We start from the raw sequence: 12,475 nt of genomic DNA on the forward strand, positions 1-12,475 counted from the left end.
TCCAGAGTGCCGCCTCCACCAGGCGACCCACGGGCTGCGGGAGCTCCGCGCTCCCCAGGGTGCCATTTATTTAGTAAGGGGCTACAAGGGATGGAAAGGAGCTGACCGGCGCAGCCAGGGGGTGCGGCAGGCCCCACCTGTCGACTGCGGGGAGAGGGGCGGGTCAGGGGGCGGGGCTTGTTCCCTAGGGTCCACCCCCCGGTCCCCGAGCCCGGGGCGCGCGACGAGATATAAGGCAGCCGGGAAACAATGCGCCTGCAGCTCGCGCTCCCGCGCCGGCCGCTGTGCTCGAGCGAGGCCGGGGCCGGACGGGCGCGCGCGCGGGGAGGGGCGCGCTCGTGAGTACGGGGCGCGCGCTCGGCGGCGCGCATGTGTGTGTGTGCAGGCTGCCAGGCTGCCCCGAGCCGGCGGGGAGCCAGTCCGCTCCAGGTGGCGGGCGGCTGGAGCGAGGTGAGACTGCGGGTGGCCCCAGGCATAGGCGCGGGTCCCGGGGATGGTATCGGGCCCTAGCGGGGTGGGAGGGGGGGACGGGGGAGGAGGAGGGGGACGCGAGTTGACTGCCGGCTGCCCAGTGAACGCCGCGCGCCCCCGCTCGGCCCGGCCCAGAGGGGCCCTGGGAGCCGCGCTCCGCTGCGGGCGGTGCTGGCAAAGTTTGCTTTGAACTCGCTCCCCGCTGCCTGGTCCGCGCGCTGGGAGCCGCTTCCCGGGGCGCTGTGACCCGGGGCCAGGCGCTCGGGGACGCAAGGGCAGGGCGCAGACTGCAAGCCCGGTGGTGGGGTTGGGGAGGGACCGGAGCCCGGCTAGCCGGGGGCGCCGGGGAGCCTGGGGTCGCCTCTTCCTTCGGGCGGGTACCCTAGTCTGCACGTCCCCGCTGCCCTCCCGCAGGGAGCGGACATGGACTTCGACTCCTACCAGCACTATTTCTACGACTATGACTGCGGGGAGGATTTCTACCGCTCCACGGCGCCCAGCGAGGACATCTGGAAGAAATTCGAGCTGGTGCCGTCGCCCCCCACGTCGCCGCCTTGGGGCTCCGATCTCGGCGCCGCCGGGGACCCAACCTCCGGGGCTGGTCCTCCGGAGCCGTGGCCCGGAGGGGACGAAGCGGAATGTCGGGGTCATTCGAAAGCTTGGGGCAGGAACTACGCTTCCATCATCCGCCGTGACTGCATGTGGAGCGGCTTCTCCGCCCGGGAACGGCTGGAGAGAGTGGTGAGCGACCGGCTCACCCCTGGCGTGCCGCGGGGGAACCCGCCCAAGGCACCCGCCACCCCGGACTGTACTCCCAGCCTAGAAGCCAGCACCCCGGCGCCTGCCACCCCCTGTCAGCTGAGCGAGCCCAAACCCCAGGCCTGCTCGGGGTCTGAGAGCCCCAGCGATTCGGGTAAGGACAACCCCAGGCCACCTAAAAGGGGGAGGGGGCACCCCCATGGGTGGCCAAACCTTTAACACCGTCTGAGGTCGCGAGCATTGGCTCTTCTCAAGCCTTGCTATCACCCCCCCCTTTTTTTTTTCTAGCTGAAGCTGTCGGGGTAGCCCCTAGCAGTGTCTGTCTGGCACGTGGGTGTGTTGGTAAACAGTTTGGAGAAGTGAGGAGGGAGCCAGCGTCCCTCAGATGGTGATTGGAGCCTCTGGGGACAAGGGAGACTCGGTGAGGGTTGGTGCTTAAAGAATAATAAATACTCCAGCTGGACTGTAGGGGATTTCTGTCCTTGGAAGGTTGGAAGAAGTCCCTTAGGAGTCACTCCAAGCTTGAAGCTGTTTTGTTACTGCCTTTTTTTTTTCCCCCTGGGAAACTCACACACTCCGTTAGGGAGAGAAGAGGCTGAGGAGCTTTTTTGCAAAGCCAAAACCTTCATCCTTTAAAACAAACAAGCAAAAATCCCCATCCCCTGTCTGCTTTACTTTAAAATGCCAATAGTTTCCTCCTGGAAGAGGAAAAGAGGGAATGATTTCCTATTGTACATTCCTTTACCACTGTACATCACTTGTGAGACCGGTAAGAGAGGAATAAATGTTTCTCTTTAACAGATGACAAACGGAGGCTTTAGAGACAGGAAACCACTAGAAGTGAGCCTAGCTTTCTACCATCTAGCCAGCTTTTTCTCCCAGCCCTCTATCCCAATCAGGCACTTCTTGCTTGATGTTTAGCTTATCTGAAAAAGGTTATACCTCACCTGCTGCTTTGACGTAAGGTACAAAGATGTCTTAGCTTCCTCCTAATACATCTGAGGGCTTCAGCAGCTCTCCTGAGTTTAACAAAAGTTCACTGGCTCCTGGCCCCTTTTCTGTGCCAATGTGTGGATGAGGTACTGAGGCCATAGCTGTAGAGCTCCAAGACTCCCTCCCCAATACTTGACACAAATGCAAACCTCACTGAGGGCAGACTGGTGTCTTCTATCAACAGAGGATGTTCTCATCCCAGTCTCTTAGTCCACTCCACCCATGAGAAGTATTGTAGAGGGTACTCTTGTAGGGTGCAGACTGAGGTTATTGGCACATAATCAAGACAGAAAAAAAAACTCTAGCTTTAAAGAATAACTAACAAGAGTGTTTTGAGAACTTGGATATTAGGTATGGAAGTTGTCATGCACTAAAGGGAAAGAGTGAGAATAACAAAAACTTAAGATACTCCACCCTCCCTCCCCATTCACTATTAGGGTCTTTTTTTAGCCTGCTTTCTCTTTTCATCAAGAGCTTGTGTTTGTTTAATGGCTGGAACAGGAGTCTTGAAATCAAGAAACCAATAAAGGTGTATCTGCACAAGGGCTGGTGGAATAATAGAGTAGAAAGTATTGTTTCAGGAGTTTAGAAGTCTAAGACCCAGAACATCACCGAAGTGATAAGGAAGGAGATGTGGCTGATCTGGGTCTCTCAGTTTCTCCCTTTGCAATGCGATTGTCCCTCTGAAGATGGTTCCTTATCTGGGAGAGGCAGAGAACTACTTTGAAAAGTGAAGCAGGTCATAAATGATTTCTTCCTTACATGGATCTTTACCAGCCTTGAGGTTTAACACTGAAAGTAAAGGTTTGTGATAGAGGAAAGCCTTCTGAATCATTTTCTGACTTGTTCTTTAACCTGAACCTGTTTGTGGGCTTCAGGTTCACTCTCTGGCCACATGGCCTAGAACAAAATGCAACAGATTGCAAACAATGAGGGGGGGTGGTGAGTGTGACTGACTGCAGAGCTCAGCCAATAGGAGCTAGGGGCTGAGTAAAACAACATTCCAAACACAGCCTAGCCAGCCAATCACTAGCTTTGGGGCCAGGAGGGCTGAATGGTCAGGTTTTATTAATGGAGAAATAATGTGATTGTCCACACAATGGAAGCCTTCCTGACAAAGGGGCTCAAGCTTCCTGATATGCAAAAGAGGCTGAGAACCAAGCTCTTCTCTTGTGGGGCCAGAATGCATTAAGGTAGCCTTCTGTGTGGGGGCTGCAAAATGTGGGAAGCAGAATGGTTTTTCCTCTAATTGTCTCTTCCCTGGTTGGGTTAATCTAATAGAGAGTCAAGCCAGGGAATGGTAGGGAAATAGCCAAGTGTCTCTGGGGGTTTGGATCCAGGGTTATTCTTCTGCTCCTCATTTTCTACCTCTGCTGTAGGTAGCTTGGAAAGGTCACTTGTACCTTTGTAAAGTTCCTGCAGCTCTCAGTGACCTGTGATTCCAAATCTAACCTTCTTCTGGTCCCAAGAAGGGGGTGGGGCAGACGACCTATAAATGATGGATGACTCGAGAAACCCATTGAACCCAGGAGCAAAACGCCCCTAAGGGAAACCTTTCCTCTCCCCTCTGTGGGTGAGAAGGACTGCCTGTGGCCCTCCCTTCTGTGCATATTCCTCTGAAAGGATAGCAGAATAGAGAGGTGGGAGAATAATAGGATTTATAACTTGTGAAAAGTAACAATTCCCAAGTGCAGGCTGTTCTGGGCAGGAACAAAGGGCAGCTCTGCCCACAGACCCCTCATTTACAATTCTGATGGGGCATGAAAGAGCCCGACTGGGGAAGATCTTTATAGCTAAACTTTGTCCCAGGCCGGTAGCTCTTTCTCTCCATCCCCTGAGTGGGGGAGGGGAGAGCTTGTGCCGACTGGGGGCTGTTGGCTTGGGTCTGCCTTTTGTTCTTTTCTAAGCCTTGCTGTGCAAAAGGAAATTGGAGAATATTTTTCCTTCTTGTTTGTTTTCCCTTCACTCTGCCCTTACCTCAAATACAAATGAATCAACCATCTTTTTCCTCACTTCGATTTGTTGATAATCAACATTGAGAAAAATGTCTCTATGTAGCCCCTCCGTAGAAAGCTACGGGTGTAGGGTTTGTGCATGCATTTCTAATAGATGCATTTCATCTCTCTTCTTGGACAGAGGGTGAAGAAATCGATGTCGTGACGGTGGAGAAGAGACAGTCTCTGAGTCTACGGAAGCCAGTCACCATCACTGTGCGAGCAGACCCTCTGGACCCCTGCATGAAACGCTTCCATATATCCATCCATCAGCAGCAGCACAACTATGCGGCTCGTTTCCCCCCAGAAAGTTGCTCCCAAGAAGAGGCTCCAGAGAGAGATCCCCAGGAAGAGACTTTGGAAAAAGACACCCCCGAGGAAAAGGAGGATGAAGAAGATGAAGAAATCGTGAGCCCTGAACCTGTAGAAAGTGAGACTCCTCAGTCCTGCCATCCCAAACCTGTCAGTTCTGATACTGAGGATGTGACCAAGAGGAAGAACCATAACTTCTTGGAGCGCAAAAGGCGGAATGACCTTCGCTCAAGGTTCTTGGCATTGAGGGACCAGGTACCCACCCTGGCCAGCTGCTCCAAGGCCCCCAAAGTAGTGATCTTAAGCAAGGCCTTGGAATACTTGCAAGCCCTGGTTGGAGCTGAGAAGAGGATGGCTACCGAGAAAAGGCAGCTCCGGTGCCGGCAGCAGCAACTGCAGAAAAGAATCGCATACCTCAGTGGCTACTAACTGATCAAAAAGCCTGACTCTTTTGTCTTACAAAGACACGAGTTTATTTTTTAACCTCCCTTTCCCCTCTAGTAATTTGCACATTTTGGTTCCAGGCTCGATGGTCTGAACAGTAGGTCCCAGAATGCATTGCAGCCGGTGCACACACAATAAGGGCTTGCATTCTTGGAAACCCTGAAACCGAGCTCTCCCTCCTCCCTCACCAATGGGGAGTGCTGTGTCCTCCCTGGCGCCTCTGGCTTTCTCAGCAGGCAGCTGACTGAGGAGTCTTGAGGTCTGCCTAGCTCACTAGCTCTGAAGAAAAGGCTGACAGATGCTATGCAACAGGTGGTGGACGTTGTCAGGGGCTCCAGCCTGCATGAAATCTCACACTCGGCAGGCTCTTTGGGCTAGGAAAGGATGCTCCCACTGCTGTCTCTGGGGGTGACACAAGGACAGCTGGGCCTGGATGCTCTCTGAGGCTCCTTTTTCCAAGAGACACACGAGCTGTCCTGAGTGAAGACTAGCTCACAGACTTGATCAACAATGGACCATTACCTCACTGTCAGACACTTTACAGTAGCTGAGGAGTGGAAACTTTATATAATATATGTGTGTGTATATATATATATGTATATCCATATACATATATATATATAAAATGATGTTGGGCAACACCTCTCCCATTCTCCCTCAATGCTGCCACCTTGAGAACATTTAAAGAGCTTGGCCTCTGAGTTCTTCAAGTCAGAGCTCATAGGGCCCTTTCCTCTGAGAGAGGGACCTTTCCACCCCCACAAGGGATTTTTTTGTTGTTTGTTTCATTCTGCCTTTGTTATGCAATGGGCTCTACTGCATCCTTTCCCACAGGTCAGAAATGTTTCCCCAAAACACAGGGAAAATCGGTCCTAGCCCGAGACCGAGGAAGGCTTGGAGTCCTGACTCTTGAACTTGTTCCTTACCCAGTTATTTCCCCAGGGCCATTTAAGGCCCATCTTGGAATCTTAAGGCAGGGAGGTGTAAGGCATCTCAGAAGGAAGCTCTGTACCATTTCCTCTTTCTTACCTGCCTCTTGTCTCCGTCCTTGACTCTATTTGAAATTCTACTGGAACCATGCAAACCTGTCCTTCTCATCATGCAACTCCAAGAAGCTTGCTGGCTCTGCAAGCCACCAGCCTGGTTCTCTACCAGGGTGATATGAGTCAGATCCCTTTCCCAGAACCTGGGCCTTACTAAGGTGCTAGGCAGAGCTTTTGGAACTCACCCATTGGGTCCAGAAGGTGGACTCGCTTCCTGGTGGTTGTAAAGGCACCTTCAGGAGCTCTGCTTAACCAACCCTTATAAATTGCCCCAGCTGGACTTGCAGCTCTGAGGGAAACCCAGTTGTGCCCTCCAGCCTGAGAACCTACCTAACCCAGCAGGTGCCATGTGTCCAACCTCAGAAGCTGTTCAGCCTGGCCTGGAAGAAGGAGCAGCCCTTCCAGAACTCTGCACAGACAGCAGATTCCTGCTGGCTCTGGGTTAGACAGTAGGGGCAGGGTAGAGGTGGTCAGCACTATTTGTGGCTCTGAAAAACCAGCTGCTACTTCCTAACCTACTGTGTATGGTGATCTGTTTCTGAGGTTGCTTCCTAGCCTCAGAGAACTTCTGCAGAAATTTCAGAAATAGCTTCTGTAACTGTGGAAGCAGGATTTTTAGGAGCCAACTGACTTCTAGAACTGTCTTGAGAGTGTAGGAATGGAACAAGTTACTGATGTCTCACCTGAGTAGTTTCTGTTTTATAAGCTGCTGCTGGGTATTATGCTGGGGGAGTTGTTTTGTTTTGTTTTATACTGTATTTTTGTATGCCTTTTGCAAAGTGGTGTTAACTGTTTTTGTACAAGGAAAAAAAAACCTCTTGGGCAATTCTCTTGTTGCAAGGGTCTGATTTATTTTGAAAGGCAAGTTTACCTGAAATTTTGTATTTAGTTGTGATTTCTGATTGCCTGATTTTAAACTGTTGCCTTCTGGGACATCTTCTAATAAAAGATTTCTCAAATATATCACAGTGGGGACAGCTTACACCATCTGAGTCTTCTGGATACAAGGAAAACTATTTCAGGGTAGCCACAAGTGACCCAGACGGCTGCATTTCGGCTGCATTTCTCTAACCGTGTTGCTAACCTGGTCATTCCACTCTGGGTTCCTGAAATGCCATTTCAGACATGCCTAAACAATGTCAGCTCAGTACTCCATGAAAATGAATTCTCTAGTGAATTGCAAAGAGTGCTGAATTTGTGCTTCAGAAAGCTCAAAAATCCCAGCTCTACCACTTCTGGGTCTTTTCATCATGTCTTTCTGAGTCTTAGTTTCCTTACCTCCTGTGAGATGGGGATACATGTTATTTCCCAGGATTTTGCCCATAATCAACAAAGCAATAATAGACTTTGGACTTCTTTCTAAATTATGAAGTTGTTGTTGTTGTTTTTGTTTATTTGTTCTTTGGGTTTTTTGGTGCCAGCTGAACTCAGGGCCTGGGTGCTGTCCCTGAGCTTTCATGCCCACAGCTAGCACTATACTACTTGAGCTACAGTTCCATGTCTGGCTTTTGGTGTTTAATTGGAGATAAGGGCCTCACAGATTTTCCTGCCCAGGCTGACTTTGAGCCATGATCCTTAGATCTCAGTCTCCTGAGTAGCTAGAATTAAGGCTTGAGTCATTGGCACCCAGCTTTGCTTAGCTTTTTTTTTTTTTTTTTTTTTTTTTGTCGGTCGTGGGGCTTGAACTCTGGGCCTGGACGCTGTCCCTCAGCTCTTCAGCTCAAGGCGAGCGCTCTACCACTTGAGCTACAGCGCCACTTCCGGTTTTCTGGTGGTTTATTGGAGATAGGAGTCTCACGGTCTCTCCTGCCCGGGCTGGCTTTGAACCGCGATCCTCAGATCTCAGCCTCCTGAGTAGCTAGGATTACAGGCGTGAGCCACCGGCGCCCGGCTTGCTTAGCTTTTTTGCTCAAGGCATGTGCTCTACCACTTGAGTCACACCTTCATGTCTGGCTTTTTGCTGATTAATTGAAAGTGAGAGTCTTTCAGATTTGTCTGCCTGGGTAGCTTTTGAACTGTGATGCTTAGATCTTAGACTCTTGCATAGCTAGAGTTACAGGCATACACTACGAGTGCCCAGCAAGTCCTATAAGCAAGTCATATTCTTCCCGATAGGACTTATCTTAGTGCTATGATGACCTTTTGCACAATGTCTTTTTTTGTTGTTGGTGGTGGTGGTCATGGGGCTTGAACTCTGGGCCTGAGCGCTGTCTCTGACTCTTCAGCTCAAGGCGAGCAGTCTACCACTTGAGCCACAGCGCCACTTTTGGTTTTCTGGTGGTTAATTGGAGATAATAGTCTCAGACTTTCTTGCCCGAGCTGGCTTTGAGCCTGGATCCTCAGATCTCAGCCTCCTGAGTAGCTAGGATTACAGGCATGAGCCACTGGTACCTGGCAGCAAGATGTCTTCTGAAGAGTTCTCTCAGAATTTTTTTGTGTAATGTGTGACTTTTCTTTCTTCAATTAATGAAAGGAAAACTAAGACTCTCTTTCCTGCACATAGTGTCTCTGTAAACTTGTTGCAAATGAAAGGTGAGAGAAGCCAGGCACCAGTGGCGCACACCTGTAATCCCAGCGATTCAGAGCTGAGATCCTAGCTACTCTAGATCTGATTATTGCAGTTAAAAGACAGCCTAGGCAGAAGAAAAAAGTCTGTGAAGTCTGGTGCTGGGGGCTCACACTTGTAGCTACTTAAGAGGCTGAGATCTGAGGATGGTGATTCGAAGCCAGCCTGGGCTGGCTCCAATTAGCCACAATAAAACTAGATGTAGCTCTGTAGCTCAAAGTGGTAGAGCACTAACCTTGAACAAAAGAGCTTAGGAACTGCACTCGGACCCCGAGTTCAAGCCCCAGGATCCACAAAAAAAAAAAGTGTGCGGGGCAGGGAAGGTGGCTCAGTGGTAGAGCGCTTGCCTTGCATGCATGAGGCCCTGGGTTTGATTCCTCAGCACCACATAAGCAGAAAAAGCCAGAAGTGGCACTGTGGCTCTAGTGGAAGAGAGCTAGCTTGAGCCTAAGAGCTGAGGGACAGCGCCCAGGCCCAGAGTTCAGGCCCCATGACCGACAAAAAAAATTAAAAATTAAAAAAAAAACTCATCTCCAAGCCTCACCTAACTCTAGAACCAGGTCAACTTGCTTGAACATCAGGGAGGGTAGAAGAGGAGGAAGTAAACATGAAATCCCATCACTTTAGCTGTCCCTTGAAGATCTCTTTTTTGGGCCAATATTCTGCCACTTACTGAGATTGAATGGAGCAAATGTTCCATGACAGTCAACCACTGGGCAGCATTGATGTACTACTGAGTTGGATAGTCTTGCTCCAAAGAGGCCTAGTCTGGGACTGAACAGAAAGTGCTGCTCGGAAAGGCTATGCGCATCATGGTCAAAGAAGGCTGCTTTGCCTTCACTAATCCTGCCTTATAGCAGACACCTAGGTTGTTATAGACTATCTGAACTTGTAAAGCCTAAGTAGGTCAAGAAGCTACCCCCCCTTTTTTTGTTGTTGTTGTTGTTCATATGGGGTTTGAACTCAGGGGTTTGAGCTTGTTTTGCTGTTCTCTACTGCTTGAACCATACCTTCTACCAGGCTTTTTGCTGGTTAATTGGAGTTGGAATCTCATGGACTTTTCAACCAGACCTGTCTTCAAGCAATATCCCCTAGATCTCAGGCTCCTAAGTAAATAAGATTATAGGCACGTGAGACATAGCCACCCAGGTAAGGGGTTGGAGGCTTGGTTCAGGTGTAGAGCTCTAACCTTCAAACAAAGGCCTCAGCCTACCAAACTTAAATTCTGGTCCTGAGGAAAAAGAGAAGCTAGCAGGGTACCAGTAGCTCATGCCTGTAAACCTAACTACTAAGGAGGCTGAGATCTGAGGATCATGGTTTGCAGCTAGCCTGGGTGGGAAAGTCCTTGAGACTCTTAGCTCCAAGTAAGCACCAAAAAAGCCAGAAGTGGAGCTATGGTTCAAGTGGTAGAGCACTAGCCTTGAGGAAAAATGGTCAGGGGCAGCAACCAGGCTCTGAGTTCAAGACTCAGGACTGACACCAAAAAACAAAACAAATAAACAAAATGGATGCCAGTGGCTCACGCCTATAATCCTAGCTACTCAGGAGGCTGAGATCTGAGGATCATGGTTCAAAGCCAGTCAGGGCAGGAAAGGCCATGAGACTCCAATAAAGCACCATAGAAAACCAGAAGTGGCACTGTGACTCGAGTGGTAGAGCACTCGCCTTCAGCTGAAGAGTTCAGGGACAGCGTCCAAGCCCAGAGTTCAAGCCCCACCACCAACAAAAAAAACAAAACAAAAAAACCCACACAACTACTCTTTTTTGGGGGGGGTGGGGGCTCCGGTCGTGGGCCTGAACTCTGGGCCTGGGTGCTATCCCTCAGCTCTTCAGCTCAAGGCTAGCGCTCTACCACTTGAGCCACAGTGCCATTTCCAGTTTTCTGGCGGTTATTTGGAAATAAGAGTCTCATAGACTTTTCTACTCCATCAAGCTTTGAACCACGATCCTCAGATCTCAGCCTCCTGAGTAGCTAGGATTACAGGTGTGAGCCATGGCTGCCTGTCTTACTCTTAATTCTTCTGTAAGGTAGCAGCCCTCTGTGTTCCTAAGCCACAGCTTGGTAAGTAAGCAATATATGGAGATATGATATTTATAAAATTAAGATTTCAAGTTTAGTCTCTTGTTAGATAAACTTTCCACTTGGCTCCCCCACTTGCCTTTCCTGGGTCACAAACCTAAGTAGGTGTTGGATTAAGCAGACTTGGATTACTAGAATACTTTTTTTTTTTTTTTTTTTGGTGCTTGCCATAGGGCTTGAACTCAGAGCCTGAGCACTGTTCCTGCGTTAATTTTGCTCAAGGATAATGATCTACCACATGAGCCACAACCCCTTTTTGTGCTCTACTACATCCCTTTTTAGAGGTTGTTTGTTGAAACTGATTCATGGTACTTTCTTCCCTTAGTAGACTTAGGAAAAAATTCAAGGGCATTTGATAAAATGATAGGGCACTAACAGTTTGGCAAGTCTTTTTTTTTTTTTTTTTCTTTTTTTCCTGTACCAGTACTGGGACTTTAACTCCGGCCTTGTACTCTTGCTATGCTTTTTCAACTCAAGACTGGTACCCTATCATTTGAGCCATGCTTCCTGTTTCAGTTCCGGCTTTTTGTTGATTAAATAGAGATGAGAGTCTCACTGACTTTTCTGCTTGGGCTGGCTTGGAACGGTTTGGAACAACGAACCTTAGATCTCAGCCTCTAGGAGTAGCTAGGATTATAGGTTGGAGCCAACAGAGTGGGCTTGATTTGCATATCTTAATCCTTACAATAACCTAGACAGTAGGGGGTGGTGTCAACCCCATTTCACAGACTAGAACCGTTGGTGCTGAGAGAATTAAGCCATTTGTCTAAACCCACACAGCTAGTACCAGCTACAGGGCTCTGAGCAGCAGCTCCTTTGACTCTACTTTGCAAAGAAACTGAGTGGGAATAAAGCCATCTCCTGGGGGGAAGGGAGGGTGTTTCTGGAATGTGGAGTATTTTAAGCTTCTTTCCCAGCTCATTTCTACAGACTCCTACCTCTATCTTTGTCTGAAAATAGCCAAGAGTTTATTCCTGGGTTTCAGAGAACAATTTCTACAAATTAGGTTTGCCTCTGAATAGTACACCTAAGGGATTTACACACCCAACTCAGCCTGAGAACAATGAGGGATGGCGGGGAAGCCAGTATTGATGAAGGAAACAGAGGTCATCCTCTCCATTAGACAATGTGAGGCTCAGGCAGATACTTAATTCCTGCCTCCATGAATCGTTATTTTGGGGGAACAGACAGGTTCAACTCTCTTAGATGTATTGAATGTGTGTAAAGAACTCCTGAGACCAGTGTATTCCAGAATATTTACTTTAGAAAAGGAAAGATGGGGCGGGCTTGAGGATGCCTCTATTGATCTGGAAGATGATTGGAGCGTGAGACACAGGGCTCCATTCTAAGGATAAGGTAACCAGTTGAGAGACGATTAATAACTGAGTGATGGGTGGGGTAGAAAATGTCTACACGTGTCAGCTAAAGTTCCCTTAGTATGTGGCCATTTCTTCTGTAAACCCTGTGGGCTGCTTTTAATGTCTATTTAGAACTGCTCCAGCCAAAGGGATCAGCTGTGTTGTTACATTCTCTTGGCAAGGAAATGTAAATATGTTCTTAAAGTCTCTAATCAGGTATGTTATTAACCTATTAACCGATTAGGCTCCGTGCCAGAGGAAGTATCTCCATAAGTATTGGATTGCCTTTAACTTTATGGGGAACAGTACAGTTAAGGGGTAATCCACATTGAACCAATCAATCTCAGTTCCAAATTTTAGCTCTGCAGTTTCCTTGCTCTAGGCAAGTGATTGGCCTCTCCCAGTTCCAACTTCCTCATCTGTAAAGTAGGTATAAACAGTAAATATCATCTGCT

General features: G+C 49.0%; 1 protein-coding gene across 1 annotated transcript; it reads left to right on the forward strand.

Annotated features, from left to right (window-relative positions):
• The first annotated feature begins 313 nt into the window (after positions 1–313).
• Positions 314–7,264, forward strand: LOC138803480 (protein L-Myc). Its single transcript, XM_069987566.1, has 3 exons — positions 314–450; positions 886–1,384; positions 4,360–7,264. The coding sequence occupies exons 1-3, from the start codon at positions 370–372 to the stop codon at positions 4,956–4,958; spliced, it is 1,179 nt and encodes a 392-aa protein (XP_069843667.1). The 5' UTR covers positions 314–369; the 3' UTR covers positions 4,959–7,264.
• The last annotated feature ends 5,211 nt before the right edge of the window (positions 7,265–12,475 follow it).

Source organism: Dipodomys merriami, unplaced genomic scaffold, assembly GCF_024711535.1.
Source record: "Dipodomys merriami isolate MVZ:Mamm:240054 unplaced genomic scaffold, mDipMer1.0.p SCAF_34, whole genome shotgun sequence".
Classification (NCBI taxonomy): Eukaryota; Metazoa; Chordata; class Mammalia; order Rodentia; family Heteromyidae; genus Dipodomys; species Dipodomys merriami.